The sequence below is a fragment of the Drosophila pseudoobscura genome, chromosome 4 (genome assembly GCF_009870125.1).
Source record: "Drosophila pseudoobscura strain MV-25-SWS-2005 chromosome 4, UCI_Dpse_MV25, whole genome shotgun sequence".
Taxonomy (NCBI): domain Eukaryota; kingdom Metazoa; phylum Arthropoda; class Insecta; order Diptera; family Drosophilidae; genus Drosophila; species Drosophila pseudoobscura.
The window spans coordinates 18,038,241-18,064,329 of NC_046681.1; the positions used below are offsets into that span (position 1 = coordinate 18,038,241).

General features: G+C 45.2%; 8 protein-coding genes across 9 annotated transcripts; 5 read left to right on the plus strand and 3 right to left on the minus strand.

Moving 5' to 3' along the window:
- Positions 1-93: 93 nt before the first annotated feature.
- Positions 94-2,641, minus strand: LOC4816851 (uncharacterized). Its single transcript, XM_001356288.4, has 4 exons — positions 2,268-2,641; positions 1,286-2,208; positions 1,058-1,229; positions 94-745 (listed from the first exon to the last, which is right to left on the minus strand). Exons 1-4 carry the CDS (start codon positions 2,610-2,612, stop codon positions 575-577), a joined length of 1,611 nt encoding a protein of 536 aa, XP_001356324.1. The 5' UTR covers positions 2,613-2,641; the 3' UTR covers positions 94-574.
- A 220-nt stretch (positions 2,642-2,861) lies between these two features.
- LOC4817391 (DNA-binding protein RFXANK) lies at positions 2,862-4,284 on the plus strand. The gene is made up of 2 exons (XM_001356289.4): positions 2,862-2,989; positions 3,081-4,284. The coding sequence occupies exon 2, from the start codon at positions 3,431-3,433 to the stop codon at positions 4,133-4,135; it is 705 nt and encodes a 234-aa protein (XP_001356325.2). The 5' UTR covers positions 2,862-2,989; positions 3,081-3,430; the 3' UTR covers positions 4,136-4,284.
- LOC4816976 (zinc finger CCCH-type with G patch domain-containing protein) lies at positions 4,244-6,033 on the minus strand. Its single transcript, XM_001356290.3, has 3 exons — positions 5,884-6,033; positions 4,921-5,832; positions 4,244-4,862 (listed from the first exon to the last, which is right to left on the minus strand). Exons 1-3 carry the CDS (start codon positions 5,902-5,904, stop codon positions 4,266-4,268), a joined length of 1,530 nt encoding a protein of 509 aa, XP_001356326.2. The 5' UTR covers positions 5,905-6,033; the 3' UTR covers positions 4,244-4,265.
- A 167-nt stretch (positions 6,034-6,200) lies between these two features.
- Positions 6,201-11,244, plus strand: LOC4817371 (methyltransferase-like protein 17, mitochondrial). Of its 2 annotated transcripts, XM_001356291.4 has the most exons (3): positions 6,207-7,298; positions 7,364-7,653; positions 7,722-8,037. In XM_001356291.4, the coding sequence occupies exons 1-3, from the start codon at positions 6,306-6,308 to the stop codon at positions 7,852-7,854; spliced, it is 1,416 nt and encodes a 471-aa protein (XP_001356327.3). In that variant the 5' UTR covers positions 6,207-6,305; the 3' UTR covers positions 7,855-8,037. The 2 variants fall into 2 exon arrangements, with proteins under 2 accessions (XP_033235207.1, XP_001356327.3); XM_033379316.1 differs by lacking the exons at positions 7,364-7,653; positions 7,722-8,037 and adding an exon at positions 10,882-11,244 and having other exon boundaries at positions 6,201-7,298.
- Positions 11,245-12,424: 1,180 nt separating this feature from the next.
- LOC4816783 (ATP-binding cassette sub-family G member 4) lies at positions 12,425-18,790 on the plus strand. Its single transcript, XM_015180229.2, has 10 exons — positions 12,425-12,640; positions 14,978-15,372; positions 16,487-16,657; positions 16,715-16,851; positions 16,919-17,064; positions 17,127-17,365; positions 17,419-17,829; positions 17,914-18,014; positions 18,076-18,437; positions 18,509-18,790. The coding sequence occupies exons 2-10, from the start codon at positions 14,991-14,993 to the stop codon at positions 18,648-18,650; spliced, it is 2,091 nt and encodes a 696-aa protein (XP_015035715.2). The 5' UTR covers positions 12,425-12,640; positions 14,978-14,990; the 3' UTR covers positions 18,651-18,790.
- LOC4816979 (uncharacterized) lies at positions 18,711-22,709 on the minus strand. The gene is made up of 3 exons (XM_001356293.4): positions 22,491-22,709; positions 18,998-21,242; positions 18,711-18,938 (listed from the first exon to the last, which is right to left on the minus strand). The coding sequence occupies exons 2-3, from the start codon at positions 20,603-20,605 to the stop codon at positions 18,831-18,833; spliced, it is 1,716 nt and encodes a 571-aa protein (XP_001356329.2). The 5' UTR covers positions 20,606-21,242; positions 22,491-22,709; the 3' UTR covers positions 18,711-18,830.
- Datp (purine phosphoribosyltransferase family protein Apf) lies at positions 20,701-21,309 on the plus strand. Its single transcript, XM_001356294.4, has 2 exons — positions 20,701-20,913; positions 20,982-21,309. Exons 1-2 carry the CDS (start codon positions 20,705-20,707, stop codon positions 21,244-21,246), a joined length of 474 nt encoding a protein of 157 aa, XP_001356330.3. The 5' UTR covers positions 20,701-20,704; the 3' UTR covers positions 21,247-21,309.
- On the plus strand, positions 21,349-24,661 carry Arglu1 (Arginine and glutamate rich 1). The gene is made up of 4 exons (XM_001356295.4): positions 21,349-21,843; positions 21,901-22,173; positions 23,936-24,019; positions 24,083-24,661. Exons 1-4 carry the CDS (start codon positions 21,502-21,504, stop codon positions 24,239-24,241), a joined length of 858 nt encoding a protein of 285 aa, XP_001356331.3. The 5' UTR covers positions 21,349-21,501; the 3' UTR covers positions 24,242-24,661.
- The last annotated feature ends 1,428 nt before the right edge of the window (positions 24,662-26,089 follow it).

Below are 26,089 nucleotides of genomic sequence, written 5' to 3' on the forward strand. Positions count from 1 at the left end.
TATCGTCCACTACCCGAGAAGATACAGACAGTTATCAACTCTGATTTCATTTTGGGCCGATAAGAGCGGTGGAAAACAGCAGAAGACAATCCGTACAGGAATCATACAAATTTTGTTTGTAACATTTATTTTAAGCATTTTCATTTCTAGGTCTTTTCATAATACTTGCATTTATCATTTTAACAAAGATTTAGAACAAAAACAGAAACCTGTAAAATAGCAACAGAACTGACGGAGACGAAAACAGAGACGTAGATTGACTCCTGCTATAAGTACAGGCAAAGAATAAAATACATTTAAAAGCATAGACGGAATTCACGTTACGAACATAGAAAGAGTGGAAGGAAAACAAGTAAAACCGAATATCAATCAACATCAATTAAAAACAAATTCAGTCCAGTGATTACTTCTCGTGCTACGTGTGAATAATTGTATAAGAAATTCCCAGTAAATTTCGACGCGACGTGCTTCGATATGGAAGGCACGCCAATTGCTTTTGGACATACATACGATATATATATTATATCCATATGTATCCGTATACACGCAGCTGCATTAGCAGAAAGAAATTGGATTAATTGTTATAGTTCTGCCTGCCGCCCAACTCGAGGAGATATCGATCCGGATGATCCATCCAGTCGGCGGCTGTAAGCTTGACTGTTCGCTGTCTCTCGGCCTCCCTTATTTGCCATTTCTTGATGTCCAATTGCACTTCGCGTGATGATTTGTCGCCGCAGCCCCACACCTGTCGAGAGAAGGAAAGAACGGAGCAACGTGTAGTTCTTGTTGTTGGTAAATTGTTGTTGGGTAAGGAGAAACGTAGACTTAATTGAAATGCATCGTAAAAACACAGTTGCGCACTAGTAGGATGCCGAAATGTGTTGTTTTTAACTGCTTAGACTGGAACTTACGTCGTTTATATGCAATATACATACATATGTACGTCTATGAATTTTACACTATATGCATATACACATATATATTCTGTGTTAAATAAGGCTTTTTGTACATGAATATGATTAAAGTACAGAAAAATATACACTTGAAAAATGATCACCTCTATGGACATGAGTCCCGCGGCCAAGCCCTTGCAGTCCACATTTTCAAAATGCTCATCGACAGCTATGATGGGCTTACGAGGATCGGCACCGGCCCGCAATCCCTTGGGGTAACCTCTTATGCTGGTGTTCAGGTATAGGATATTGGGCTTCTTCTCCAGTATCACAAATCTGAAACAGGAACATAGTTAAACAAGAATTCAAAGTCTTTCGGTTTCGATACGCACTTGGGCAACAGCTGGATGACACAGCTGCCCTCGCCGCCCACAAACAAGTGAGTCTCCTTCCATTCACTAGGTGCAGCCACGCAGTATGTCTGCTCATCCTTTGTATGAAGCAGGACCAGCGTTGGTCCACGATAGCCGAGAACGTGGTGCAAGAAGCGGTTGGCACCCACTCCATGCTCGTTGGAATCATACAGCAGCGTCCAGTGGGACGGCATCATCGAAAGCTTCTCCTTAAAGATTTGCACGGCTGACGAGGCGCTGTTGTTGGCTTTGTTAGATGGCGAAGGCGCAATGGTTTGTGGTTTGGAATAGAGCGGAGGCAAAGCCCCAGCCAAGAGCCAGGCCTGTGAAAGCGGCATCAGAGAGTCCGAGAAATCAGAACCAATTCCGCTGTGATCCGTTGTATCAGTGAAAGGATTGCGCTGCTCCAAAACCGGAGTCTGCAGCTCAATCCCGCAGGACAGTGAATGTTGCTCGAGGCCGCGATACGCGGTGGACAGCGTGTGCACGCAATACTTGTGGACGAGCAGCACCAGCCGGATTAGGTTCTGCTCAAACCACCGGCACACGTAGCCAAGACTCAGGCTGTCATGGCACAGAAATATGGACTTGGTGACCGAGCCAAATGTGCGATTGATGGCTGTACAGAGCACTGCGTTTCCAGAATGCTGCATGGCAATCGTATAGCATATATGAAGAAGACGAGTAACCCCCGTCTTATCTATGAAATCTGGATTGTCTTCCTGCGCGTACATCTTTATATAGCACTCAAGAGTCTTGGCATCGTCCATGATGCCCAGGAAGCGCTCGCACTGCTGGCGAAAGGCGACTGTGCCCAAGTGCTTTGTCGTGGCCTTGGAAGACGTGTGCATTAGCTGGAACAATCGATGGCCCAGATCGGTGTATTGTGGAAAGACTTGTGACTGGAAGAAAACAGCTTATATCAATGAGTTCTTGTTATCAGTTAATGACAATTACTCACCACAAAGACATCTGCCACTATGCCATTAATTCCATACTTGGCCGACGTCTGCTCCCTCAGGATCTCTGCCAACTTCTCCACTGGCACCAGCTGCGTCAAGTACTTTTCCGTTACATCTGCCCCAGAAGCCGATCTGGTCATTGTTTGCGATTGTTGTTGCACCTTGAGACTGTTGTTGCTGCCGCTCCCGCTATTCGCAGCGCCACCGTCCGAGCTCCCATTGTGAGAGTGAAACGACGACGCAGTCGATGACTGTGTGGCGGATTTGTGATGATGTTTCTGTTTCCCACCTTCCAGAGGTGGTTCACTGGCGTCAGATTCGCCTTTTGAGCTCGTATTGCCCATATTTGTGTATTGGCGTTAGTGCTGCTAGTCTAGTCCACTTCGACGCAATTAATTTTGCAAGCTAGTTCTCTCTCTCTCAGAGCACTGTTGGTACAAGTAAAGGGCATAAAAAAGGCGAAACGCAGGTTTGCACTGAAAATGGCTTGTTAGGCGCAACAGGTGCAGGGACGTTTTCCCAGTAAAAAACACTGCGACACAATAAAAACCTGTTACGAAACACACGAACACATCGCTAACAAATCTGGTAAATTTACATAATTAAATTGCAAATAAAAATTTTAAAGAGAAACGAAAACAAAACCAAACAGAACACAACCAGGGTGACCGTTTTCAGTATATTATATACTTTTCGGTATATTTTGAAGCCCAAAGCTGAGGTGAACATCCATTTTGTGGCATATTTTTAATCTCTTTTGTAGTATATATTACAATAATATAATAATAATATATAATTGCATCCTCAAACAGTTCTCTCGGAAGTAAACTGGATTAAAACCAACATAAAAAATTGGTTAAAGAATGAAAATATCTATCGGAATATTTGACCGATAATACAACGACTAATTGCGTTTATGCCGTTCGAGTGGATCGTGTTTTTTGGTTTATTTCAAGCTATGAACTACATTACTGTTGCCTTATTTTCTTTATTATAGTGTTTCAGCATTAAAAATATAATATCAATCAATCATTGCTATTCGAAGTACTTATAGTCTCTGGTTAAAAATAATTCGGCACATAAGTTTATCACGCATTGTTGCCGCATAAACCATCCTATCCAACCTGGTTGTGAGACAAACAGTAAATAAATTCTACAACAAATGGTGGCGCCTGCGAACACATTGCAAAATAGCACAAACTCCGACGAAGATGAGTCCGTGCGAGCGGCGCCCACTTCCATGCTATTGCTGGATGCTAAACGCAAGAGTGCGTTTCTGCCCTATCGTCCCCAGTCGACCGTCTTGACCAATCTTCAGCGAGGAAACACTGAAGCCACATTTTGTCCCGTGGAAGTGTTGCTTTCCTTTCACGAGCGCGCGGGTCAGGGTGAGATTACCGAGGAGCAAGTGACTGCGGAGCTAGGAAGGCAGAAAGACATTGACTACAAGGATGCTCATGGGTTCACTGCGCTCCATTGGGCCGCATCGTATGGCCAACTGGTCTCAGTGCAATTGCTTGTGTCAGTTGGGGCAAATGTAAACAGCCTGGCCCCAGACTTGGTAACTCCTCTGCTATTGGCAGCCTCCGGAGGACACAATGAGATCGTGCGGTACCTCTTGGAGCGCGGCGCCCATTCTTCACACATGGACATTGTGGGAAATACGGCTCTAATGTACGCAGCTGCCGGCAATCATCCGCATACTTGCAATGAACTTTTGGCCAAAGACTTGGACTTAAGTGCAACCAATGAGAACGGGGAGACAGCCTATTCCCTGGCGGTGGAGCATGGATCACATCTGGCTCAGGCTTTGCTAGAGCAGTACATGACCGCCATAATCACAGCGGGTGCATTTGGCAGTATTTAACTGTAGGTAAACTAAGAAAATTTAATTAGGAAAATTCTTCATATACGAGTATGTATGTACAAAGATATGTACATGTTGCATCCCCGATTCTTGGGTGATATTGGAACATAAACGAGCATATGTAACTTTATTAAAACTCAAACATCTTATTCTTACGTGTATGCTGCTCTTTGCTAAGTCTGTGCTCATGAGCCTGCAGCGTGGCCAGCTCCTGCTTCTGGCTCTGTAACTGCATATGCAGCCGTTTTTGCAGTTGGATATCGGTGGCATTGCGGTCCAGGGACTGTTTTACCTTTGCAATGTCCCTTTGCTTGCGTCGTATGTCATCGGCCACTCGCACCGTTTCCACATTAAGCGTTTTTGTAGAGTGCTGTTGCAGATCATTTGTTTTTGCCTTCTTAGCAGCTTGATCGCCTTGATGACGGCTCTCTCCACCGCCTAGCACGCTCCCATTGAGAAACGAGAAGACATCCGTGCGCTGTGTCTCTCGAGCATAGGCCTTCTCATTGGCTTTGTTCTGGCGGCGTTGTTCTCGCTTTAGCTTTCGTTCCACGCTAAAATAGTCTTGGTCTCCATTGGCGGCTTCTCGCAGCTCCATACAAGCATCTAGAGATCGTCCCTGAGGAAGTATTTGGGCACTTACTGGCGTTACAATCCCACGCCCTTCGGATCCCAGTCCCGTGCCGTGAATGTACCCCATCTTCTCCATCAGCTTGGATCCTATTCCCTGTGACATTAATCATCATCCCTTTAGTTCAAGTCTTTAACTACCTTCGAATACTTACGCGTGTGTACTGCTCCCAGGCGCCTAGTTTTTCAGTAGGCTTAAAAGTAAATAAACTTAATTCGACCATGCGAGATCGATGTGCTGCCTCTAAATCGTCCATATCCGAGTCGATTTCGTCACTGCTTTCATCGTGTGGGCTTGAGCTGCTGTCCTCGCTGGTCAGTTCATCCTCCTTCTCAGTAATCAGTGGAAAAAGTTCTTCAAACTGAAAATCGCGCTCGCGTTCTTTATGGTCCTGTCCATCCAAGCGTACACGGCAAGTTTGCTCCACAAAGTTTGCGCATAGGACACGGCCGCGATGCCACAGGCGGTCTGGCATCTTGGCTAGCACCGGGCAGTTGCGAGCGAGCCTGGGAAAATCTGGGGGAATGTAGCTCTTAATAGCGGCACCGGGCACCAAGGCGCCATGCGAATATCGGCAGCGTATCTCGTCGAAACGGCACTCTCCCTCGAGATAGTAGTTGCAGGGTAGCATTTCGCAATGTGTGGGATTTATGTAAAGTACGCGTAACCGGACGTCCAGTTCGGAATTTCTGTTGATGATTACTTCATCGTCTACGCCACAGATGAGTGCGTTGTGATAGCTCAAGGCACCCCAGCTATGCTCGTGGGGAGCTGAGCACTTTTCTCCTACTAGGGCATTGTACTTGGCACGCAGATCCTTTAGTTGTTGCTCTTCGTCCTCATTTTTTGTGGCGCCAACGTTGGCAGCTGCCTCCTCCAGTTCATTGAGTTCGCTCTTTAGCCGCAGCAACTCATCGTCCAGGATGTCCCCCTGTTGAGCTGTTTGGTCAGCTTCTGTCTCTCGAGTGAGGGCCAAGAGCTCTTGCAGATTCGTTCTTAGCGTTGATAGTTCTTCCCGCTGTTGCTCGTCCGTGGTGTTTTCCAGCGCCTGCTCCACAGCCACCAACTACAGGATCTGTGATTAGGAAAATCCGTATAGCGGAAACAAAACCCTCACCTGTGCTTCATACTCATCCATTGTTGTTGTTAGGCATCGATTCGATGCAACTTAAGTCAGCAATTAGTAAATTTTCGAAAGGTTCGCATATATACAGTGTGACCGCGGACTTTCAATATATACCGTAAATATACTGACGAATTCAAGTTCTATTTTACATATTCCTCGTTATTGATCTTCCGTCTAATATTATTAGCTATGTAGAACATATAGCACATCCAATTAATGAATCTATTTTCTACTTGATTGGCTTAATTTTAACACTTGCTTTTATTGGATGCATGTATGTGTGTATGAACTAGTCCGAAATCTAGTGGCTGCACCGTCAGCTGTTTGCTGCGGACATTTTTCAACACTGGTACGCAGAACAAAACACCGGCAAACGCGTGCACCATCATTTCACAGTTATATTAGTTTAAACCATGCAATTTTCATTAAATTGCACAAGAAGACATGTCGTGCAGCGACTGTATCGGTTTACAAGTAAAATCGCCGTCGATGTGGACCCAACTGTGATTTCCGGCCTAGAGCAAGCCACATTGAAGCCGAGAAAGCATCCTGGCATCGTCAAGCCCAACCATCTTGAGCTGCCCCAGCAATTGGGCGACACACTGAAGCGCATTGTTGGCGACCATCCCGTCAAGAAAGTCCTGCAGGACAGCCAGATGCTGAACTCCTACATCAGGTCCCGCCATCCCCCACCTACCTTGGCAGAAATCGAAAACAAAAAGAAACTGATCGTTGAGGAGGTTAATGCCAAGATGTCCCTGGAACGCTTGGCCACGCTAAGCGAGGAGGAAGCAGATCGCTGGAAACGCAAGCGGGAGCTGGAAATCAATAAGCGCCTTAGCCAGCGCACCTATGCCTGGAAGCCCATCGAGTACGGAGCATACGAAGCCATTGTCTATGCGGTGGCCAGAGGAGCCCAGGAGTATGCTGTCTTGAAGCGAGTTCTTACAGAGCTCGCCCAGAGAGATGAACACTTTAAGCCCCGCAGCTACTTTGACTTTGGCTCTGGGGTCGGCACTGGCATGTGGGTGGCCAGCGAACTGTGGAAAGAGAACATATTTGAGTACTACAATGTGGACCGATCCAGGGAAATGAATGAGCTCTCCGAGCTGATCCTACGGGATGGCCAAGAAAACAAGCAAATATCTTTGCGAAATGTGTTCTACCGCCAGTTTCTGCCTGCCATTGAAACAAAATATGATTTGATCATTATTTCGCACACTCTCTTCGAGATGGTTGACAAGGCGCAGCGAGAAGAGGTGCTGCTCAACCTGTGGCGCAAGTGTGATGGCTACATGGTCATTGCGGAGGAAGGAACACGACGTGGCTGTGAGCTGGTCAACGACGCCAGACGTTTCCTATTGCATATCAAGGATGAGGAGCTGCAAGGCCACACATTTGCTCCGGTAAGCTATGCAATGATTTTTGACATCAGTAAACATTTATTTGAGTCCATGAATTCCACTCTCAGTGCCCACACGATTTGCGCTGTCCCCGTCTTAAAGATCTGGCCGATCGCACACCCTGCAATTTCCCTGTAAAATACGCTCCACTGCGACTGAGCAGCGACAACTACGGCGATCGCCAAACCTCCCTCTACAGCTATGCCATTTTGAAGAAGGGCCCCGTCACAGACACCTCTCGCCCTTGGCCCCGTATTGTACGTCCCACCTTGGTGCGGTCAAAGCATGCGATTTGCCGTCTTTGCACGGAAGAGGGAAAGTTGCAAGAGGTCATCTTCACGAAGGCCAAGCACGGGAAGTAAGTGCCCAACTGCCCAATTTCTCCGATGTTCGTCTCTGCCTCACGATACTGTTTCCTTGTTCTAGATCGGCTTACAGCTGTGCCAAAGTCAGCCGTTGGGGCGATCGCCTGCCCATGGCCGTGGGTCCGCTGCAACCATCTAGTCAGACCACCAATCCTTCCAAGACAGCCCAGCCCCAAGATGCAGAGTTGGCGTAGTTTAAGTTTAAGTTTAAGCATTGTTGATTTACCTTGATAGGCATAATGTTACACATTGCCAAGCCCGCGGTTAATTGGTACTAAAAACTGGCGTTCAATTAGTCGATTTAATTACGTGCAAACAAATCGTTGCGGGCGGAGCAAAAAATTAATTAAATAGTTGCATTTAAATGAACCATACAATCCAAATGGCAGAGCCCCATGCTCATTGATACTAAATTTCGTTGAACGGCCGGCCGGAACACACCCTTGCCTAGATTTTAATGCCGGCAGAGCCAATGTGGCAAGACAAAGGCAGATGCGGCTGGGTTGGCCGCTGTGTGGGATCAGCTTTTTATATAATTCCCCAGCAACAGCCGCATATGTTATATGTAGACCATGGCTTGTACATAGAAATCGCTTGGCCAATGGTCAACGTTGTAAGCACAGTGTGTCAATGTGTTTGTCGACACAGCTGTGAGGTGAGGGGGAGTTGGGTTGCTGGCTAACCAGGTGTGTCATTCCACTTTCCATTAGAATATGTTCAATCTAAGAACTTTGAACCGTCTAATCCTGAATCTATTTTCTAATCTTTCTTTCGTGGTTGATTTTGAAAAGAGATCGTGGAGGGCTGAACACTTTTTTGGAATCCTTACTTGTAACTTTCAATTAGGATTCGAAGGACCCAGATGTCCGGCAAACAGACCGCGGCCAAGCCCAGTTCTGTTGGGACTTACAGTATACATTCGTATTGGGCTGACATTTGGCTACTTCGTGTGTCTGTTTGCTGGTATTAATGAGCGACGCGCCCTTTTAATGACCGCAGATCATCCCCGCAACTATTCAACGCTTACTTATTTCCGTTTCCCTCGTCCTGTGTGCCGCTGTGGCAAAAAGGGCATAACCTGCGGGAGTGGGTTGAAAAAGGGCAACTTGTGGGGCGCGAAAAGTGGCACGTCCGTGTCTGGGTGTGGGTGTGGTGTCCCCCAGTTATGTGTACATATACATATACGTTTAGGGATTGGCTTTGGAAGAAGGTGTGTTCTAGGGAAACGAAGTGGGGATAAATATAACTGACTTATAAACATGACTAGTGAAGGACTCGCAATCATTAAAGTGCTCTCTGTATGGATATCCTAGCAGTTTTAATTTTACAAGTCTTAATATTTGCTAATATGCAAGCATTTCGTTAATATTTCAATTCGGATGACTGATGGGTGACCGAAAATTATTAAAATGTTACACATGTAACTTTCTGGTGGATCGATCATACACAGCGATTGGAGCTCCAACCCCCTTTGGGGATTTCTTGCCCTTAGATTGTCTCAGTTCTGCAGCTTACGCACTGCACCAGGAGTCCAATTTAATTAGGAAATGCATTTTCCAAGTCATTAACACATTTAGAACTTCAAATAACACTTAAATGGCAGGATATATGGCAGGATCCAGCTCGGAGTATGTGCCCGCTCGTCCAATGATAAACGGCTACATTATGTGGCAGTCCAAGCCCTGTTCTGCCCGAACACACGTCATGACGACCCTGGGGCCGTGGCATCTCCATCTCCGCTAGTCGGATTCTATATTCTAGGTGGGGTCGCGTCGCTCGTTAAAAAGGCGCGTTCTATGGTGGTGTCAGCTGTCGTTCTGCTTCCATTTGACGGTTTGTATTAGTAAGGTGCGTCCCACAACAACAGCAACATAGTACAACGGTGGCGCTTAGAAAGCATGCGCCGCTGTTGCAAGTGCTGCCCGCTATTGACCCACCCACCCATTCATTCAGCCTAACCATCAGCCAGTCAACCAACCCCAACCGAGCACTCAGCCAACCAGCGAGGCAGTCGGTACGCCGAGGCAGCCAGTACATTGTCGTTAGTAGTTCCTTTTGTTCCTAGTCTCTAATTCTAATGCCGACTCCCCCGGCCAGCAGAAGCAGCGGGAAATGTTTCACATAGACGCACGGCTCCGGGTCGATCACAAGTGGCATTGTGGGAGGCTACCTACAGGCCGGCGGTCCGCTTCGTGCATCAGTTCAACTTCGAGCGTTGCCAGGAATAGTTGCGGTTGCGGTCGCGGTTCTATTTCCATATCCAAGTGTCCCTTCAAGCCCTGGTGCTTAGAGATTTTCCTTGACATCCTACAGTGTGCTGGCATATTTCATTCGCGCCTGTATCTTGCTGAACCGTAGCCATAATGGTCTTTCATCCCGGTTGAGCAAAATTTCAGGTGTGTGAGAAATTTGTTAAGCAATCTTCACTCCATCAGCAGTCGGAATCGGGATTGAAACTCTGTCTTTGGCGGTGAGTCATTAGGGGACTTCTAAAATCATGCGAGGGATCAATTTTGCGTAAGCAGACGAAAAATCACGCCATTAGCGCCATGAAAATGGTTCATTACTCGTAAATATGAAGACATAAACCACTTCCGATGCGACTCAGATCAGATGTGGGGAGACAACGTGCTTTATTGCCTCGAACACAATTCACAAGTCATTTAGTTGTTCTAATCAGTCCAGCGAGAACCGGAGAGAAAGCTATAAAGAAGCAATGCACACGACCATGGCAGATCACCCACGACAAAGCGGCGGTACTCGCATGGGCGTCGACGTCGCCGCCGACGTCAACGTCGATCAAGAGCTTTGAAAGACGCCGCAATTGTTTGGACTTTGGTTACATAGTAGAACAGCACGACAGCGATAGCGACATGGTCAGCACAGGTACGATAGAGTGGGACTGGAATGATATTCGTAAATGTTTGTACTGGGAGTAGCGTGAATCTCTAAAACAGGGAATTTAGACGGGGGTGTGGGCTAAGCCAGCCAGAGATTGCCTTGATTTAATCAAAAGAGATACGTTTCCAGGCGGTTTATTTACGATTTCCTATAGCTTACGACTATGCGAGTATATTGTATGGCGTGAACGATCGTAAATCGTAATCTTATCGTTTTGTTGGTTGGTTGTTCGCAGGCGTGCAGATTGTGTTTTAGTCAATATTTGAACCTATCAAACCCTTATGTAAATTGTTATTTATAGCATATTTGACTTCCCCCAGAGATTCGATCACTCCCATAAACCTGGCAGTTTGGACTCTCCCGATTTATCCCTAAAATTCATAAAGTGCCTGAGGGCTAAGCTAATCGGCGCTCGAAGCGCAGGAACCAGCTCAAACTTCGAAATGACAATCTACAGTCTAAAAATCCATGACGTAGCGCTCAACCCGATCTCATTTCATATTGTTTCTTTTTTTCCTATTCTCTATACAACTTTGCGATTACTAAGCTCGGAAACATATCAATCGGATTTTGTGTAGCTCGAGTCGAGAGAACGGTTAAAGTCCAACAAGAGGATTGAATCATAGTACTACAAGCGACGGACTGTCGGTACATGGATCGTGCAATGAGGCAACTATTACGATAATAACTAAATAAATACTTATCAATCAAGTTTATTCTCCAAACTATACAAAACAAAAAACGGAAAAAACCATTCCAGCTGAGGCAGGGCTCTTGAAAAGTGATCATCATATCACATACCACAAAGATCCATTGAGTACGGATTTTTGGGAAACATCGACATTCAAAGAGGTCAAATACTCGTATGGGAATCAAAGTTTGTATGGAAATATACAATTAGTTATAAGAAAAACTTTTCCGTTTCTGAAGATTATCCATCCAAATTGTACACATTTTTTGTTTCTACATGCTTAGCTCCATAAGATATAGCTACATAGGAACGACAAATAGTTGGATAAGAATCAATTGAGAGGGACTAAAGGATGGTAATGTAAGAGGGATCCAAGAGTACATCTACACAAGGTAAGGTCATGCTATGATCCGGGGAGCATAAGATGCTTGCTCTCCTTCCACTTTTTGCTCTCTATGTGTCAAGGCAAGCAAAGCTCCGGGTACCTTGGAGATCTATATTCGAATATACATACATATATGTGTATGTATGTATAGTCGCATTGTAAAGTTGCTCGATAATGTCATGACGGGGATAGAGCCGGGCATTGTTCTACGTTGTTGCTGCCATTGAGTTCGGAATAAAAGCGAAATGAAGAATCCGACAGCAGAAAGAAAACATTTTATTACGTACAATACGAGTACGATGAAGAATCGAAGAAATTCGATATGTGGACTTGTGACCCGAGCGATCGGGTGGTAGATCGTGCTACCAAAAACTCAATCAGCTGCCCGACAGGTGAGTATCTGTGTTGTTAGCAGGTATTCGCGAGGGAACGTGTGTGTGTGTGCGTGAGAGAGAGAGAGAGAGAGCGAGCTTCTTATCAGCGAAGGAAAACGACAAAATTAACAACGCCAAAACATTAATAACCAATGCAAAATATACGCCAACAGAGAGGTAACCGTCAAGCCACAGCAAGGCGCAGTAGCAGCGGCTGTTCGGCTGTGCTTCTGATAAAGCTTGCATTTCACTCACACACTCACGCACACAGGCAGAGACAAAAGACCAACACACGAGCACACACAGATACTCAGCTCCACCAGCTGAGACGCTCGATCGTGTTCTTTGTGCGCTTGTGTGGGTCGTCGTCAGCTGGTCGGTAGGCGGTCGGTCTCTACCGGAATTCGAATTCTGAGGGAACGCGTTCAAACGGTCCCAACAAGCTAAATGGGGGATCATTATTCGTTTCACTGGCCGCCAGTCGTGAACACGTCGCTCCGAAGACGCCGTTACCCCTCGGTTAATTCGATCGCGAGTTCAAACCGAAGAAACTACCGAAAGGGATCCGTTCCGAATTCTTAGCCCAAGACGTGATAGTAGTTCTACAGCACCTGCTGACGTTCAAACGGGTAAGGATTTCCCAAAAACGGATAGCGCGATCTTGTCTAATACAAGAAAATAAAATATAAAACACGACTAAAATCGCAAAAAAAATAAATAAAAGCACGATAGAAAATTCAACCAAAGACTTGCCTTGAACTTTAGGTATTGCTTCCTTGGGCGACTATGAGTCGCAGGTGCAGGAGTGACAACTGAAATCAAATAAAACAGGATACATTGAATACGTTTTTAGGTTCAACCTTATCAGTGCTTGCCCGATATCAATGATATTATTTGTAAATCAGTGAAAAACCACTCTTTTTATATACTAAGAGTAGAGTTCCGTGATAAGTTGACTCACGCCACGGGTGCGAATGGAACAAAGGTTTTAAAGAGTGGGTCACTTCCGTTGGAATTAACCAACCTTAACTCGTAGATCTGCTGAGAGTGCACTTTGCTTTGTGGAATTGCAATCTGGCAGTGAATCAATTAGCTATCACTTTTGCGATCATGAAAATAACAATTAAGGCGAACCCACAGAGGTCAGTCGTAGATGAATATTGAAAGCGATTTGGCTACCTGTTCCCGTTCTTCAAATTATCAGAACGCAAACAAAGCTCAAACAAAAATCTCTTGCAACTGATTGGGGGCTGCTGTTCTTCCATTTCCTCTGGGAACAGCTGCTGTTTGGCTTTCGTTTCTTTGAAGCTCTCAATGCTCCCATGCTCCCGTGCCCAGCTGCATTGACGAAGATCTATGAACCGGTTTGTTCAGTGAGCAGCGGTGAGCAAAGTATACAAAACAATGTTTCATGTCAGAATCAGCACCAGCATCAGCACATAGGTTGTACATACTCGTATATACGAGTATGTGTGTATATACAGGCTTGTACCTGCTTAGAGATCATTTATAGAATAACTCAAGCATAAATATTTTTTAGATATATGTATGTATGTATGTATGGGAAGGGAAGCGTGGGCCAAGAGAGGCATGGGCACACGAGTATTTGGATTACCAGAGTCACAGGCAAATATGAAATGTAAATTCACTGAACAAAGGAAATCATGTCTAAATAAGACTCGGAGGGACCAAGAAAACAGCAAGTCCGGCAAAACGTGACAACGAGGGAGACAGCACTCGTATCAATCAATAGTGAAATACAACTGATTAAGACCCGTCAACGTCACTCTCGAGTAGTGTAGGTCGAGCCCCACCCTTCGGTTCGGGCTTAGACCTAGCCAGACCTCCAGGGGCTGCCGCTGCTTCTTGGGGCATTGACATGGGCAGTAATTGCAGCGGACAGCTGATAACTGTTTACGTGGATTCAAGTGCAGTCCTCATTAGCGATGCTTACCTTTCCCAACGCAACGCTCCCCCCAAGCATAGGTGTGTACGTAAATGTCCCAGCTGCGGTGGGCGGGCGCTTCTCTTGGATCGTGGGGCTCTTGGGGCTTTTGTTTTCGCGCCACAGTCCCAGATGGCGATAAGATGCCGCGGGTTAAAGATGACACACACGAGAGGTACTAGCTATAGCTTCGTCACCGACAACGGCAGCGACTGCGACTGCGACGATTGCAGTTGCTCTTAATGGTCCACATGAAACAATGCTTTTGTTGCGATCAGAATCAGATCCCATCAGATCGGATTGTAGCAGATCAATGCAAACACAGGCAGATGGGGGCATTCAGCGATTGTCACAGCTATTGTACATTTTTATTCGCATTTGATTGTTGGCCCGCCGCAGCCGCCCCCGGCTGTACCTTGATCTTTTTGCAAAAATCTGTGCTGCCATTAAATATACTCGTATTTAATGGCTCTGCTGTGCGAAGTGTGGAGTAAACTGCGTGCTATATTTCCGCTTATGTAAATGTACATTTAATTGGGGCTGTTGCATGATAATTGAAATGTTTCATCACTCGTCTCAGATCTCGTTGCTCGTCAGCAGCAGTGACAGCTCTTCAGATGGGGGAATCAGATGAGCATGGGATTAGCTGAGCGGCGGCCCCCTGTTCCCAGGGACCCATCCGGAAGAAATTTTAGGCAGCTTCATCGGCAACAAAGGGAGAGGACAGTCTCAAAGGTTGACTCGATTCGGGCAGAGCTTGATCCGTCAACGTTCGATCAAAGTGCAAAATGAGCTGCAATTAAACCAGTTTGTGGGAAAATCGCAATAAACAGCCAGGCTGGTCTGGAAGGTTAGCTTGAACGGTTGTAAGTTTCTCACAAGAGACAAGGCACACGCACAAGCCATGATACATTCAGCATGCCACGATTGCATAATTCTTTATTCAATCAATCAATTAACCGCTGGACAAAAACCAAACCAAACGCTAATCAAAATATATCTATTTGATGTCGTCTTGCAGTTGACCCAAGAGAATGCCGACAGCGCGGGAGCAGTTCTTTAACGCCGGCGACGGTGTCGCTGGCATCGGTCTCGGGATAGAGATTGGAGAAGCCGACTCTGGAAGAGTCTACAACGCCACCACAGTGCCGATGACCAGTGCGAGCAGCTGGCGGAATGGTCAGACCAGCACAGCCACCAGCACGACTTTCTCGTCTGCACCCATTTCCGCTCCGAGTCCACCCCAAGTGGCTTACAGCAATGGGGCAGCGGCCATCAAGCAGCCGCCTCTGGAGTCTGTGGCCGAGGAGGAGGTGCACTTCGACTCGGATGCCCTCAACAACTTGCCCGCACGCGAGCCTGTGGACATTGAGTTCAAGGAGCTGTCGCTGACTGTGAACTTGGGCTTCAACCGAGGTAAACGGGGACTGGGGTATTTACGATCACGGTGAGCTGCGATCGCATGATCTAAGATATGGCTCGATAAGATTGGCAACTGGTTATTATTTAATATTAGCTCGTAGGCACGACTGTATTCGGTTTATGATCAGCGGCTACTTCTTATGCAGCACCCCGGAAAAAAGACTGTGTCCGTTCCCGTTCCCATTACCAGTTCATATCCAAGATTAGGCCGCTTCCTCCAGTATAGTCGTACACGAAATCATTGATGTTGCAGAAGAGTCTTTCAAGGTTATTGGTTTTGGTAATGCTTCACATACCAACCAGCAATAAACACTTGCTTGCCAGTTCTTTTGCCAACTTTGTTCTCCATCGATTAGATAAGCGCCTAGCCCCTGTCTACCCGTTTGCCGCTTCCTATTCCAGTGCCAGTGCATGCCTATCAGGGCGAGAGTTAGTCATTCATAAGTTCTCTTCCTTTGATTCGAGACCCTGTCGAAGGTCTGTTCAAATCAACCAGCTCCACAATGCGGGATCGGAAAGAGTATATGTCATTCGATATGCTTGGGTAAACACTGGGATGGGGTTTTACTAACCATGTTCGCCGATTTCAAAGTTCAGGAAGAACCAAAGAAATAAGCAACCATTGATATCGACAACGACATCGATTTGCCCCTGGTAACTTGATTAGGGCCCAGCCCAGGGCGTTGACCAATCCGGAGCCACTCTTCGCCTCGTGTCAGCAATTATACTAAGTATAAAGATAATATGCCTGTTGGGAGCTGTAATAATAGATTGAAATCATGCCACTGTTATCGAGTTATCATATTAACCAGTTAATTAATGTTGGATCTGCCATGTGGATTACTAATTAGCCCGAGAGGATAAAATGCATCATCAAAGCTGCTTCTATTGAAATGGTACTTGGGGCTAGTTTAGTATGTAGTTCACCCCTATTTCCAGATGCTAGAATGCTAGAAAATAGCTTTTGAACCGGTTACCCATTGCCCTCAAGAACCGGCCTTTCGAGCGTATTCGGAATTTCACACAGAGACAACCACTATTACGTGATAATGGGAACATTTATGAGAGCATTAACTAACGGCACAACTATTTGCACTTTTCTTTTTAGGATCTAAGGAAATCTTACACAATGTCTGTGGAAAGTTTCCTGGGAGTCAGCTTATTGCCATTATGGGTCCCTCGGGGGCGGGAAAGTCCACTTTGCTGGATGCTCTTTCCGGTTTCAAGACCACCGGCGTGGATGGATCCATACTGCTGAATGGTCGACGACGCGATTTGCGTAAGTAGTGCGAATTGCTGGGGAAACGTTCGCCTCCTGATGGTCTCTTCATTTCAGCATCCTTCCGTCGTATGTCCTGCTACATAACACAGGATGATCGTCTTCAGCCCCTGCTGACGGTGAACGAGAACATGCATATAGCCGCCGACCTGAAATTGGGCCATACCGTAAGCTACGAGGAGAAGGAGAGCCGGGTATGTTTAAAGATCACAAAGCATTAAATTGTTCGATTAGGTTTAATTCTGGACTTACTCATTCCAGATCGAAGATATTCTGCTGCTCTTGGGTCTGTACGATCACGACCAGACACTCACATTGCGCCTGTCAGGTGGTCAGAAGAAGAGGCTATCCATTGCAATGGAGCTGATCAACAATCCCACTGTGATGTTTCTAGACGAGCCCACCACGTAGGACCCCTTCTCTACGTCAGTCCAAGCCAGTTGTTCATCCATTTCTCACCCCATTTCAGTGGTTTGGACAGCAGCTCCTGCACAAAGGTCCTCGAGCTGCTCAAGAAGCTTACAACACAGGGCCGTACCATTATATGCACAATCCACCAGCCCACGGCCAAGCTATTCCAGATATTCGATCAGGTCTACGTTTTGTCGGCAGGCAACTGCGTCTACCAGGGTGGCACAGAGAAGCTGGTGCCTTTCCTCCATGCCGTGGATCTGCCTTGCCCCATGTACCACAATCCGGCGGATTATAGTAAGTGAAGAGAACCCCTTTAAAGGACACGTTAATATATCCTTGTTGTTTAGTCATCGAACTGGCCTGCGGGGAGTACGGCTATGACAAGATAGACACACTCAAAAGTGCCACGGAGAACGGGAGCTGTCTGACATGGTTTAACAATCCCAGTGCGGTGCTGCGCTCCGAAGCCTTGATGCGAAAGTATCCCATTCCCAAGCGCACCAAGAGCGACTCCCTAGAGGACACCAGCTACGCGAACCAGTGCTCGGTGCTGCTGCGGAGAGGCTACATAAAGGCGCGGCGGGATACGACCATGACACATCTCCGCATCGGAGTCAACATAGCTGTGGCCCTGCTGTTCGGCGCCATGTACGATCACACGGGTCGCGAAGGATCGCGGGTCTTGGATAATTACAATTTACTATTTGCCATATTGATGCACCACTCGATGACCACGATGATGTTGACAGTTCTGACCTGTAAGTACATATTTACGCTTTTCTAAGCGGTGTAGGGTACAAGTTAATCGTTTCCTCCTTTGAACTGCACTACGCCAATAACAGTCCCTATTGAGATGTCCATTCTGATAAAGGAACATTTCAACCGTTGGTACTCCATGAAAGCCTACTATACTGCCATGACCCTTGTGGACCTCCCCATATCGGTGCGTACCTTCTCGGACTAATCTAAAGTTCCCTTGCCAATTCCAACTATTTCTATTGAAGATCATCAGTTGTTTCCTCTTCACCTCAATCGTTTATCTGTGGAGCTACCAGCCCATGGAGTGGGTTCGCTTCTGGATGTTCTTTGCCATTAGTTTGCTGACAGTCTTTGTGGGCCACAGTTTTGGCCTGATGATAGGTGCCTGGTTTGATGTGGTGAATGGGACATTCTTGGCGCCCGTGCTCACCATTCCCATGATGATGTTTGCTGGCTTCGGAGTGACGTTACGTGACCTTCCCAGCTACTTGCGATGGGGCAGTCACATATCCTATTTGAGATATGGGCTGGAGGGCTTCATATCTGCCATATACGGACTAGATCGGGGAGTTCTAGCGTGCAATGAGGCCCCATATTGCCACTACAGGTAAATAGCAAGAATTTTCACTTGAAAATCTGGGCCCTAATTTGTCACCTGTGTCGCGATATTTTTTTAAGGTATCCAAAGAAGTTTCTGGAGGAGATTACGATGTCCGGTGATCAGTTCTGGAATGACGTTATTGCCCTGAGTGCCATGATCCTCATATTCAGGTTCTTTTCCTATATCGTGCTCAAGGCCAAGATTAAATCCATCCGATGAGCGAGAGGGAGCCTGCAGTTACCATTACCCATTCCTTGTATTATACATTTTTGTTGAACATTACGTTTAGTGCTATTAATATTTAAATAATATTTACACGTACATAAAACATTGTTAAATAAAGCTACAATCTGTAACTAGCCTATGAAGCCTCTGGTATCAGCCTCGATATCACACAATTTAGTTGTTCAGGCCTTGGACGACCTCAGTATCTTGTATCCTCTCCACCGCTGGCTGTAGGAGCTTTTGAAGTTCCTTGGCACTGGTCGCCATATTTCCGGAGTGCAGCTATAAAACACAACATTGAGTTCATGTTCTGTGTTGTGATTAATGGGATATTGACTTACCAAAACAACTTTTTGACCTAAGGATTCCAAGAGCCGCTGCTTTAGGCGGATCAAGGACGTGGGTTTCTTGCTAAACCTTAAAGTTTGTTGTGGAGTGAGTAGTTCCACAAAGTAGACGCTCGCCTGGCCGCCCATTGTCTGCACTCGCAGGCTGGGGATATTGATGCCACTGATGGGGCAGACTAGATCAACGCCCTCCACCTCAGCATCTAGACCTAACTGCTCGGCGTACTTGGTAAAGTCCGTCCGTTCCTTGAGCAAATATCCAGGGGCCCGGGTAAACTCCTTGAACACCTGTTCGGTTTTCAATTTTGCCAGTGATGGATGTTCGATGGCCACAGCCGAGCGCAGGACTGTTAGCCGGCTGTCCACTTTGGGTTGTGCTTTCTGGCGATGTTGCGTGGCCTTCAGTTCTTCGGCGGCGTCTATCAAATCCTTTGAGTAATGCCCCAACGTGTACAGGGATAGGCAGGTATCTACCAGGTTGTCTGGGTAAAAATTATACTCGCCATGATCGAGTTTTCGAAGGGCAGCCAGCTCAAGCTGTCTGAGCTGCGCAGCAGACAATTGGCAATTGAGTTGTGCGCAAGACCACAGAAATGTGGCTAAGTCTTTGGCCCTCAAGTCTCCTGGCTTGAGAGAGCCCATTAGCCGCTCCACTATGACGGACAGACATTCTTCTTGGTCCCAAAGTTGTTCGGCAAAAAATGCAAAAATGTGTCCCAATCCTCTGGGTTCAATCTGAGTTATTTGCGCAGAGTCCAAACAAATTTGCTGCAGATGCTGGCACACTCGTTCGTCTCGCACACGCTGCAGCCGCATAGCCTTGATGAAAGATATTAACAGGGCAGAGCTTTCTGAAGTGAGCTTCAAACTCAAAACGGCATTAGCCAAAGTTGTGTCATAAGCCTCTTTCGCAGTGCCCTTAATCACAGTGGACGTCTTGTAGGCGGCATTGCTTATCAGAGCGAGATCCAGTTCACTTAGGGCTGGCAAATGCTTTGGAAGCTGCTCCTCCAGGAGCTCTTGAAAATCGTTTGATGTCGTCTGCTTCTTTTGCAGTCCCATATAAAAGCAAACTTGCAGAAACCGCTCTTTGTTGTCGTGGAAATCCTCCATAGCCAGCCTGCGCACTGCTTCCTGATGAAAATCCGTTCTTTTCAGCCAGTTTGGTATGAGGAAAAGGAATGAATACAGCGTTTCAAGCACTGTTGAGGTGTCCATCTTTGCGAGCTGTGCCACAGCATGTGCATCCAATGTGTTTAGAGCGGTTACATACATAGGAAGAGCTGCATTCGAACGATAGCTTGAAGCTAGAATGATCAGCGCTGGCAGTTGTGAAGCATCTGTCTTCTCCACAGATCGCTGGAAGTAGCGACCGTCTGTGATTGGAAAATAGTCGGCATACCGCACTGTCGTCGGAGGCAGCACATGCTCTTTATCCTTGTACCGCTCCAGAGCGATGTGTTTGGCAAACCGTGTGAGCAGCGTGCCGGCCTCATCGGCGGTGTCCCGCAGCACATCTCTCGGCGTGAAGGAAGAGTAACATCTCAATTTTTTGGTGGGGGTAGAGGCGGCCCCCGCAAATCGGCGAAGTAATGCGTACATCGTGTAAGTAATTTTAACAATTTTTTATGTAATGAATTCACTCAAAAACGTGCACATCGAGCTCAGTTTTAATCTTTACAACACATATCTTTTTACCTGATGAAACTTTCCAGCACTGAGCCAATCAACAGCAAGACAATGAAAAAAGCGGCTGGACTTGTTATTTTTCGTCGTCTCTGTGGGGAGATACAGTACTTATTGTTAAAAGCCTCCTATGGCAGCTTTCACTGGAGTGCACCCAAGGGTCATGTCGATCCGGGAGAGGACGACTTCACCACAGCGCTGCGGGAAACTAAAGAGGAAGCCGGGCAAGTGATTTACTATACAATGCATTTGTACACCATCTAATTGAAACGCGTCAAACGCGCATATACAGCTATGACGAAAAGGACTTGATTATACACCAAAACACCCCTATAACGCTCAATTATGAGGTCAAGGGAAAACCAAAGATTGTTATCTATTGGCTGGCTGAGCTCCGTAATCCCAACCAGGAACCTATTCTATCTGAAGAGCATACGGAATTGAAGTGGCTGGGCTTGAAGGCGGCTAAGGAGTGCGTTGGTTTTAAGGATAATCAAGTGATGATTGACAAGTTTCACGAAATGATTTTGACCCAGGAAAAGCGCCAGCAGAGCTGAAAATTATAATCAAATTATAAAAACATTAACAATAAACAAAGAGTCGCAAATTATACAACACTATTTAAGAAAAACACTAAAAAATACCATGAAAAAAAGTACTGTAAAAGGTGTAAAAGAATGGATTGTAACAACGTTAACAGCACTGTTTTCGAGCATTGTGAAAATTGTATAAATTTATAGATTGTTTTGTTGTGTGAGCTGAAAGCGGCTTAATTAAAAGCCAGTGATAGAAATAATAGTAATTATTTCACTATGGGTTCCCGTTCACGCACCCCAAGCACGTCGGGAAAGCGCCGGCATCACAAAAGCAAGCACAAGAAACGCAGTAAGTCTCACAATCGGGATCGGGACCACGACCACGAGCGCAGCAGCACGAGAACTGGCAGAGATAAATCCACAGAGGTGAACCACCATGGCCGGCGTGACCGAGACCGCGAGAGGCATCGGAGCGACAGGCATACCGAATATCGCAGCTCACCATCTATATCAAAGACTCGAAAACGGTCCAGTTCATCGAGCGGGGATAGCCAATATTCGGACCATGAGTCTCAGCGTAGCAGACACAAGCGCAGCCGCTTCAAGAAGCTGGACGAAGTAAGTGGTGTTTCCTACATTCGGAATTAAACGGAATTTATCAAAAATCTTTTGCAGCAAAACCAGTTGCAGGTGGAGCGTCTGGCGGAAATGGAGCGGCAGCGTCGACAAAAAGAGGCTGAGCAAAAAACTGTCGAGGAGGAAGCAGCGAAACGTATCGAGATGCTGGTTAAGAAGCGTGTTGAGGAGGAGCTAGAAAAGCGGCGCGATGAGATTGAACAAGAGGTTAACCGTCGCGTCGAGACCGCCAAGGCCGAAATGGAGCGAGAAATGATGCTGGAACTGGAGAGGCGGCGCGAGCAGATACGCGAAGAAGAACGCCGTCGCGAGGTAGGTGCTCGTAATCAGATTTCGCTGGACGACTGCTGCTATCACTGTCAGAAAACTACACACAAAACGACAACTACCGAAAACATGAACAAAATTAAACAGCAGTTAAAAACAGTCGTCTTCACAATGCCACCAGAAATTGCTCAAGCGGCGTTTTCAGCAACGGCTCAGTGTGCGCGTGTGTACATGCATCTGTAAAATATTCCCAAATCCCATCCCTTCATTTAAATAACTTGCATAACCCATGAACCACCCCATATTTAACTGTTTAAAGGCGTAGACATGGCTAACACCCCACCACCTCTTGCATCACTAACCTGGCATTTTTCAGCTCGCCTCTATCGCCACACGCCTGCACACAACCCCACTGAGCCCCACCTGGGAACGCCGCGGCAGGTTTCGCATCTATCTTCTTGCCAATAATTTTGTAATTTTTATTTTTCCTACCAAAAAAGCCAAAATAACGACATTGCCAAGTGTCGCATGTGTCACAGTTTTGATGCCCAAAAAATATTGCATACGTTTACTATTAGCTTCATCCTTTGTTTGTTCTTACCTACATCTTATTTAAAATTTTATTTTGGTATTGGTTTTTGTAACCCGTTGTTATCATTGGGCGCATACTACGCTTTTTGTAGACCGTATTCAGCGTGATACTCTTGTTGTATGTACGAGTAAGTGCGTGTTTCATGCGAAAGTGCGTAAAAAATACACAGAAATCCCAGCAAATCACACAGAGCCCCCGTGCCGGAGTTAAAGCAAGCATGCTGTGAAGCCCTTGGTCCATGGAAGCACAGATAAGCAAAGGTTGCTCGCGCACTCCTCTACTCTTCTCTAAAAAACCCAGGTTCGCGTACAGTCTTGAAGTCTTTAAGTTAGTTGCGATAGTTAGGTGGTCTAGTTGTGGGGGCGGGCTTTGAGCCTGCCGACTACTTAGTTCCATCTGTACGCTGCTTGAAAAATAAAGACAAATGACGGGTGAGTGTCCTAAGCAAAAGATATCTCGTGGACGATGTGATATGCCATCAACATCTAACGATATAACGATACAAGCTATAACGTACATAGCTAAACAATATGTGATCGACAACCAGAAGACTGAAGATAGTTTAAGACTCACTCGCCAAGGTTTTAGTTTTATAGAACATCAGTTTGTAATATTTTCTTAAGCCGGATTGCCGTTTTTCCACATTTTCGTACATTTTGCGATTTTCATGTTTGTTTTTGAAGCTTTTTATTTTTCCAAAAAATGTGTATGGAATTAGCAAAACGAAAAAAAATCAAAACGAAAAATATCCAAAAAGTCTAAAAATTACCAAACAAATTTAGCCATTATACTGGAATAATGACCCATTTAAATAGTAAGTAGCAACAAAACAAAAAAAAACAAAAAATAAATGAAATGACCAACAATTTAGAAATACTAGTACATTTGTTTATGTTGTGTGCTATTATATTGTAATAAACTAAAAGAAGAACTTACTTAAAACATTCTTATTAGACACTACTAAATGTTTTTACTTTCACCAAAATTTTCTTTGTAACTTAATGTTAAACATAAAAATAGATTTAACTGCATTTGCAGCCCATCAAGCAAAAAAAAAAATGAAAAACTGCAACCACAAACTTCTGTGCGTCCAATTATCGCATAGTTTGCATCGCATCGCTGATGTCAAGAAACTGTTTCTATTTCATAGTTATAAGCTATGATTAAAATACTAGGCATGCTTTATTAATACGACATTTTGTTTGGGTTTTATAGGAGGATGAAAAGCAAAAACGCGAAGAGCTTGAAGAGATTTTGGCCGAAAATAATCGTAAAATAGAAGAGGCTCAAAGAAAATTGGTAAGCTATCAAAGGTTATTATTACTTAAAAAATTTTCTTAATGCTTTTCTGTGTTGCTTTAGGCCGAGGAACGCTTAGCAATAATTGAAGAGCAGCGTCTGATGGACGAGGAACGCCAACGCATGCGCAAAGAACAGGAAAAACGCGTCAAAGAGGAGCAAAAAGTCATATTAGGGAAAAACAATTCCAGGCCCAAGCTGTCATTCTCCCTCAGACAATGAGCCACTTGCGGCACGTCGTCCGCTGAGGACCGTGGCATTAATTCTTGTTAACAGCTTTTGCTTTTTTGTTTACCTCACTCGCAATTTGTCTGTACTTAAAACCATTTGTTCGTTTTTATTGTTCTTATTGTGTTTATTATTATTGCATTTTTAATGACGAACTGATGGTTTAAAGTACAAGCAAAGTGCAAGTTTCAACTTTTTCGAAATTGCCAATTATTATGAAAATATTTATTATACAGCTCTACGTAGTGCAATGTGCTAGCGATTTCCTTAAATTTTTTGCATATACAATTCATATGTGGACGAATGATTATGTGTATTATGTGCGTCGTATTTTTAACACATCTGAAAAATTAAGAAAAATCTGAAAAATTAGTGAATATGTATCTATTTGCAATTTTTGATATTTCAAAAAAACAAAAAACAAAAAACAAACCGCAATCGAAATGGATAATAAAAATTTTAGAAATGCGTAAAATTTGATTGCAACAGTCGGTATAAATTGAAATTCTCATAGCAGAGATTTCAATGGGGGTTGAAAGTCTGGATCCTCACGATCCTGGCAAAGTAAATTCTTCGTCCAGCTGGGCCTATTTGCCCTAGATATATCGCCTATTTTGAAAAGTGTGTCAAAAGCAAAGGGCATCGAAGGACCTCTACCGTAGGATTGTAGGTCTGGTCGCCGCCAGGGGAGCACCGAATTTTCTAAATCGGAGTAGATCTGTAGAGCTAAAAGATAATATCCTTATTGTCCTTGATATACAAAAATCGGGGATTTTCTTCGGATCACGATGAGGTGTAGCATGTCCCGATCGTATGTAAAATGGCGGAGTTACAGCGATTTGCGATTTTCCCACAAACAGCGATTGGGAATTTGTTTTGCATACTTTTGGGGGCTCAAAACGTAGAGAAAAAAATTAAATAAAACCAGCTACCTTCTGCTCATTTCTGTTCGCCTGGTATCCCACATTTGAAATTTCTCGTTTTCTGTCATTTGAGAATTCGCAAGCTGAGTGTTGTTGTTGTCCAAAATGCTGTTGTTGTTGTTGTCAATTGTTGTACAACAATTGTTGTTGTTGTTGTACAACAACAACCCTCAACTTGCGAGTGCTCAAATGACAGAAAACGAGAAATTTCAGATCTGGGATACCAGGCGAACAGAAATCAGCAGAAGGTCGCTGGTTTTTTTTTTATTGTACAGTGGCGCTCCCACCGGTCACCGGGTATTTTTTGAACTAAATTTTGACTGGTGGCGGGCGACGGCTACTGATGGTACTAAATTATAGTATTAGTTCGAGAACTCACCGCTGATCTTACTGGGGGCGTTAATAAGAAAGTAGAAGTCATGTAAAATCATGCGTAACGTTTTTTTAAATTAGTAAACCGATTGTTAATTAAATCGCTATATCAATTTCTCATCCGATTTGAACGCTTGGCCCCTCCTTGTGATCGAGTTCGTGTCCCGGATTGTTTGGAGTCAGATTAATACCAAGGACAATAAGGATAGCTTACTGATATATTCCTCTGTCATACGTATCGCGCCGATCTGGGTGTGCCACGGCTTCCTGTGATCTGAAAATCCTTGATTTGGCAGAGACATTATCAATGATTATGGATATTTGGCCCAATATTTTATTTTCTCCGCTATTTGTCTACCGATCTGGCGGTAATCCACAGTGATCGGGCAGAATGAGCTAAACTGCTTCCCTTCCCCAATCCAATCCCCTCCTCGCACTTGTATCGGACACGATCTACTCGTGTGTACATGTCGCTAAGTAGACACAACTTATTATTTATAGAGACTACTTAAATTTATATGTCTTGTTGCTGATTGGGTTGGGCGAT

Bases quoted from the DNA above. Each gene is read 5' to 3' on its own strand.
- LOC4816851 (XM_001356288.4), bottom strand. From the start codon at position 2,612: ATGGGCAATACGAGCTCAAAAGGCGAATCTGACGCCAGTGAACCACCT. The intron at 2,209-2,267 runs GTGAGTAATTGT...GTTTTCTTCCAG, and splicing joins TAGTGGCAGATGTCTTTGTG to TCACAAGTCTTTCCACAATA. The intron at 1,230-1,285 runs GTGCGTATCGAA...TTCCTGTTTCAG, and splicing joins GTCATCCAGCTGTTGCCCAA to ATTTGTGATACTGGAGAAGA.
- LOC4817391 (XM_001356289.4), top strand. From the start codon at position 3,431: ATGGTGGCGCCTGCGAACACATTGCAAAATAGCACAAACTCCGACGAA.
- LOC4816976 (XM_001356290.3), bottom strand. From the start codon at position 5,904: ATGGATGAGTATGAAGCACAG. The intron at 5,833-5,883 runs GTGAGGGTTTTG...CAGATCCTGTAG, and splicing joins TGGATGAGTATGAAGCACAG to TTGGTGGCTGTGGAGCAGGC. The intron at 4,863-4,920 runs GTAAGTATTCGA...TTAATGTCACAG, and splicing joins CCTGGGAGCAGTACACACGC to GGAATAGGATCCAAGCTGAT.
- LOC4817371 (XM_001356291.4), top strand. From the start codon at position 6,306: ATGCAATTTTCATTAAATTGCACAAGAAGACATGTCGTGCAGCGACTG. The intron at 7,299-7,363 runs GTAAGCTATGCA...TTCCACTCTCAG, and splicing joins AAGGCCACACATTTGCTCCG to TGCCCACACGATTTGCGCTG. The intron at 7,654-7,721 runs GTAAGTGCCCAA...TCCTTGTTCTAG, and splicing joins ACGAAGGCCAAGCACGGGAA to ATCGGCTTACAGCTGTGCCA.
- LOC4816783 (XM_015180229.2), top strand. From the start codon at position 14,991: ATGCCGACAGCGCGGGAGCAGTTCTTTAACGCCGGCGACGGTGTCGCT. The intron at 17,065-17,126 runs GTAGGACCCCTT...ACCCCATTTCAG, and splicing joins TTTCTAGACGAGCCCACCAC to TGGTTTGGACAGCAGCTCCT. The intron at 17,830-17,913 runs GTAAGTACATAT...CGCCAATAACAG, and splicing joins GATGTTGACAGTTCTGACCT to TCCCTATTGAGATGTCCATT.
- LOC4816979 (XM_001356293.4), bottom strand. From the start codon at position 20,605: ATGTACGCATTACTTCGCCGATTTGCGGGGGCCGCCTCTACCCCCACC. The intron at 18,939-18,997 runs GTAAGTCAATAT...TGTGTTTTATAG, and splicing joins TAGGTCAAAAAGTTGTTTTG to CTGCACTCCGGAAATATGGC.
- Datp (XM_001356294.4), top strand. From the start codon at position 20,705: ATGAAACTTTCCAGCACTGAGCCAATCAACAGCAAGACAATGAAAAAA. The intron at 20,914-20,981 runs GCAAGTGATTTA...GCGCATATACAG, and splicing joins GAAACTAAAGAGGAAGCCGG to CTATGACGAAAAGGACTTGA.
- Arglu1 (XM_001356295.4), top strand. From the start codon at position 21,502: ATGGGTTCCCGTTCACGCACCCCAAGCACGTCGGGAAAGCGCCGGCAT. The intron at 21,844-21,900 runs GTAAGTGGTGTT...AATCTTTTGCAG, and splicing joins GCTTCAAGAAGCTGGACGAA to CAAAACCAGTTGCAGGTGGA. The intron at 24,020-24,082 runs GTAAGCTATCAA...GTGTTGCTTTAG, and splicing joins AAGAGGCTCAAAGAAAATTG to GCCGAGGAACGCTTAGCAAT.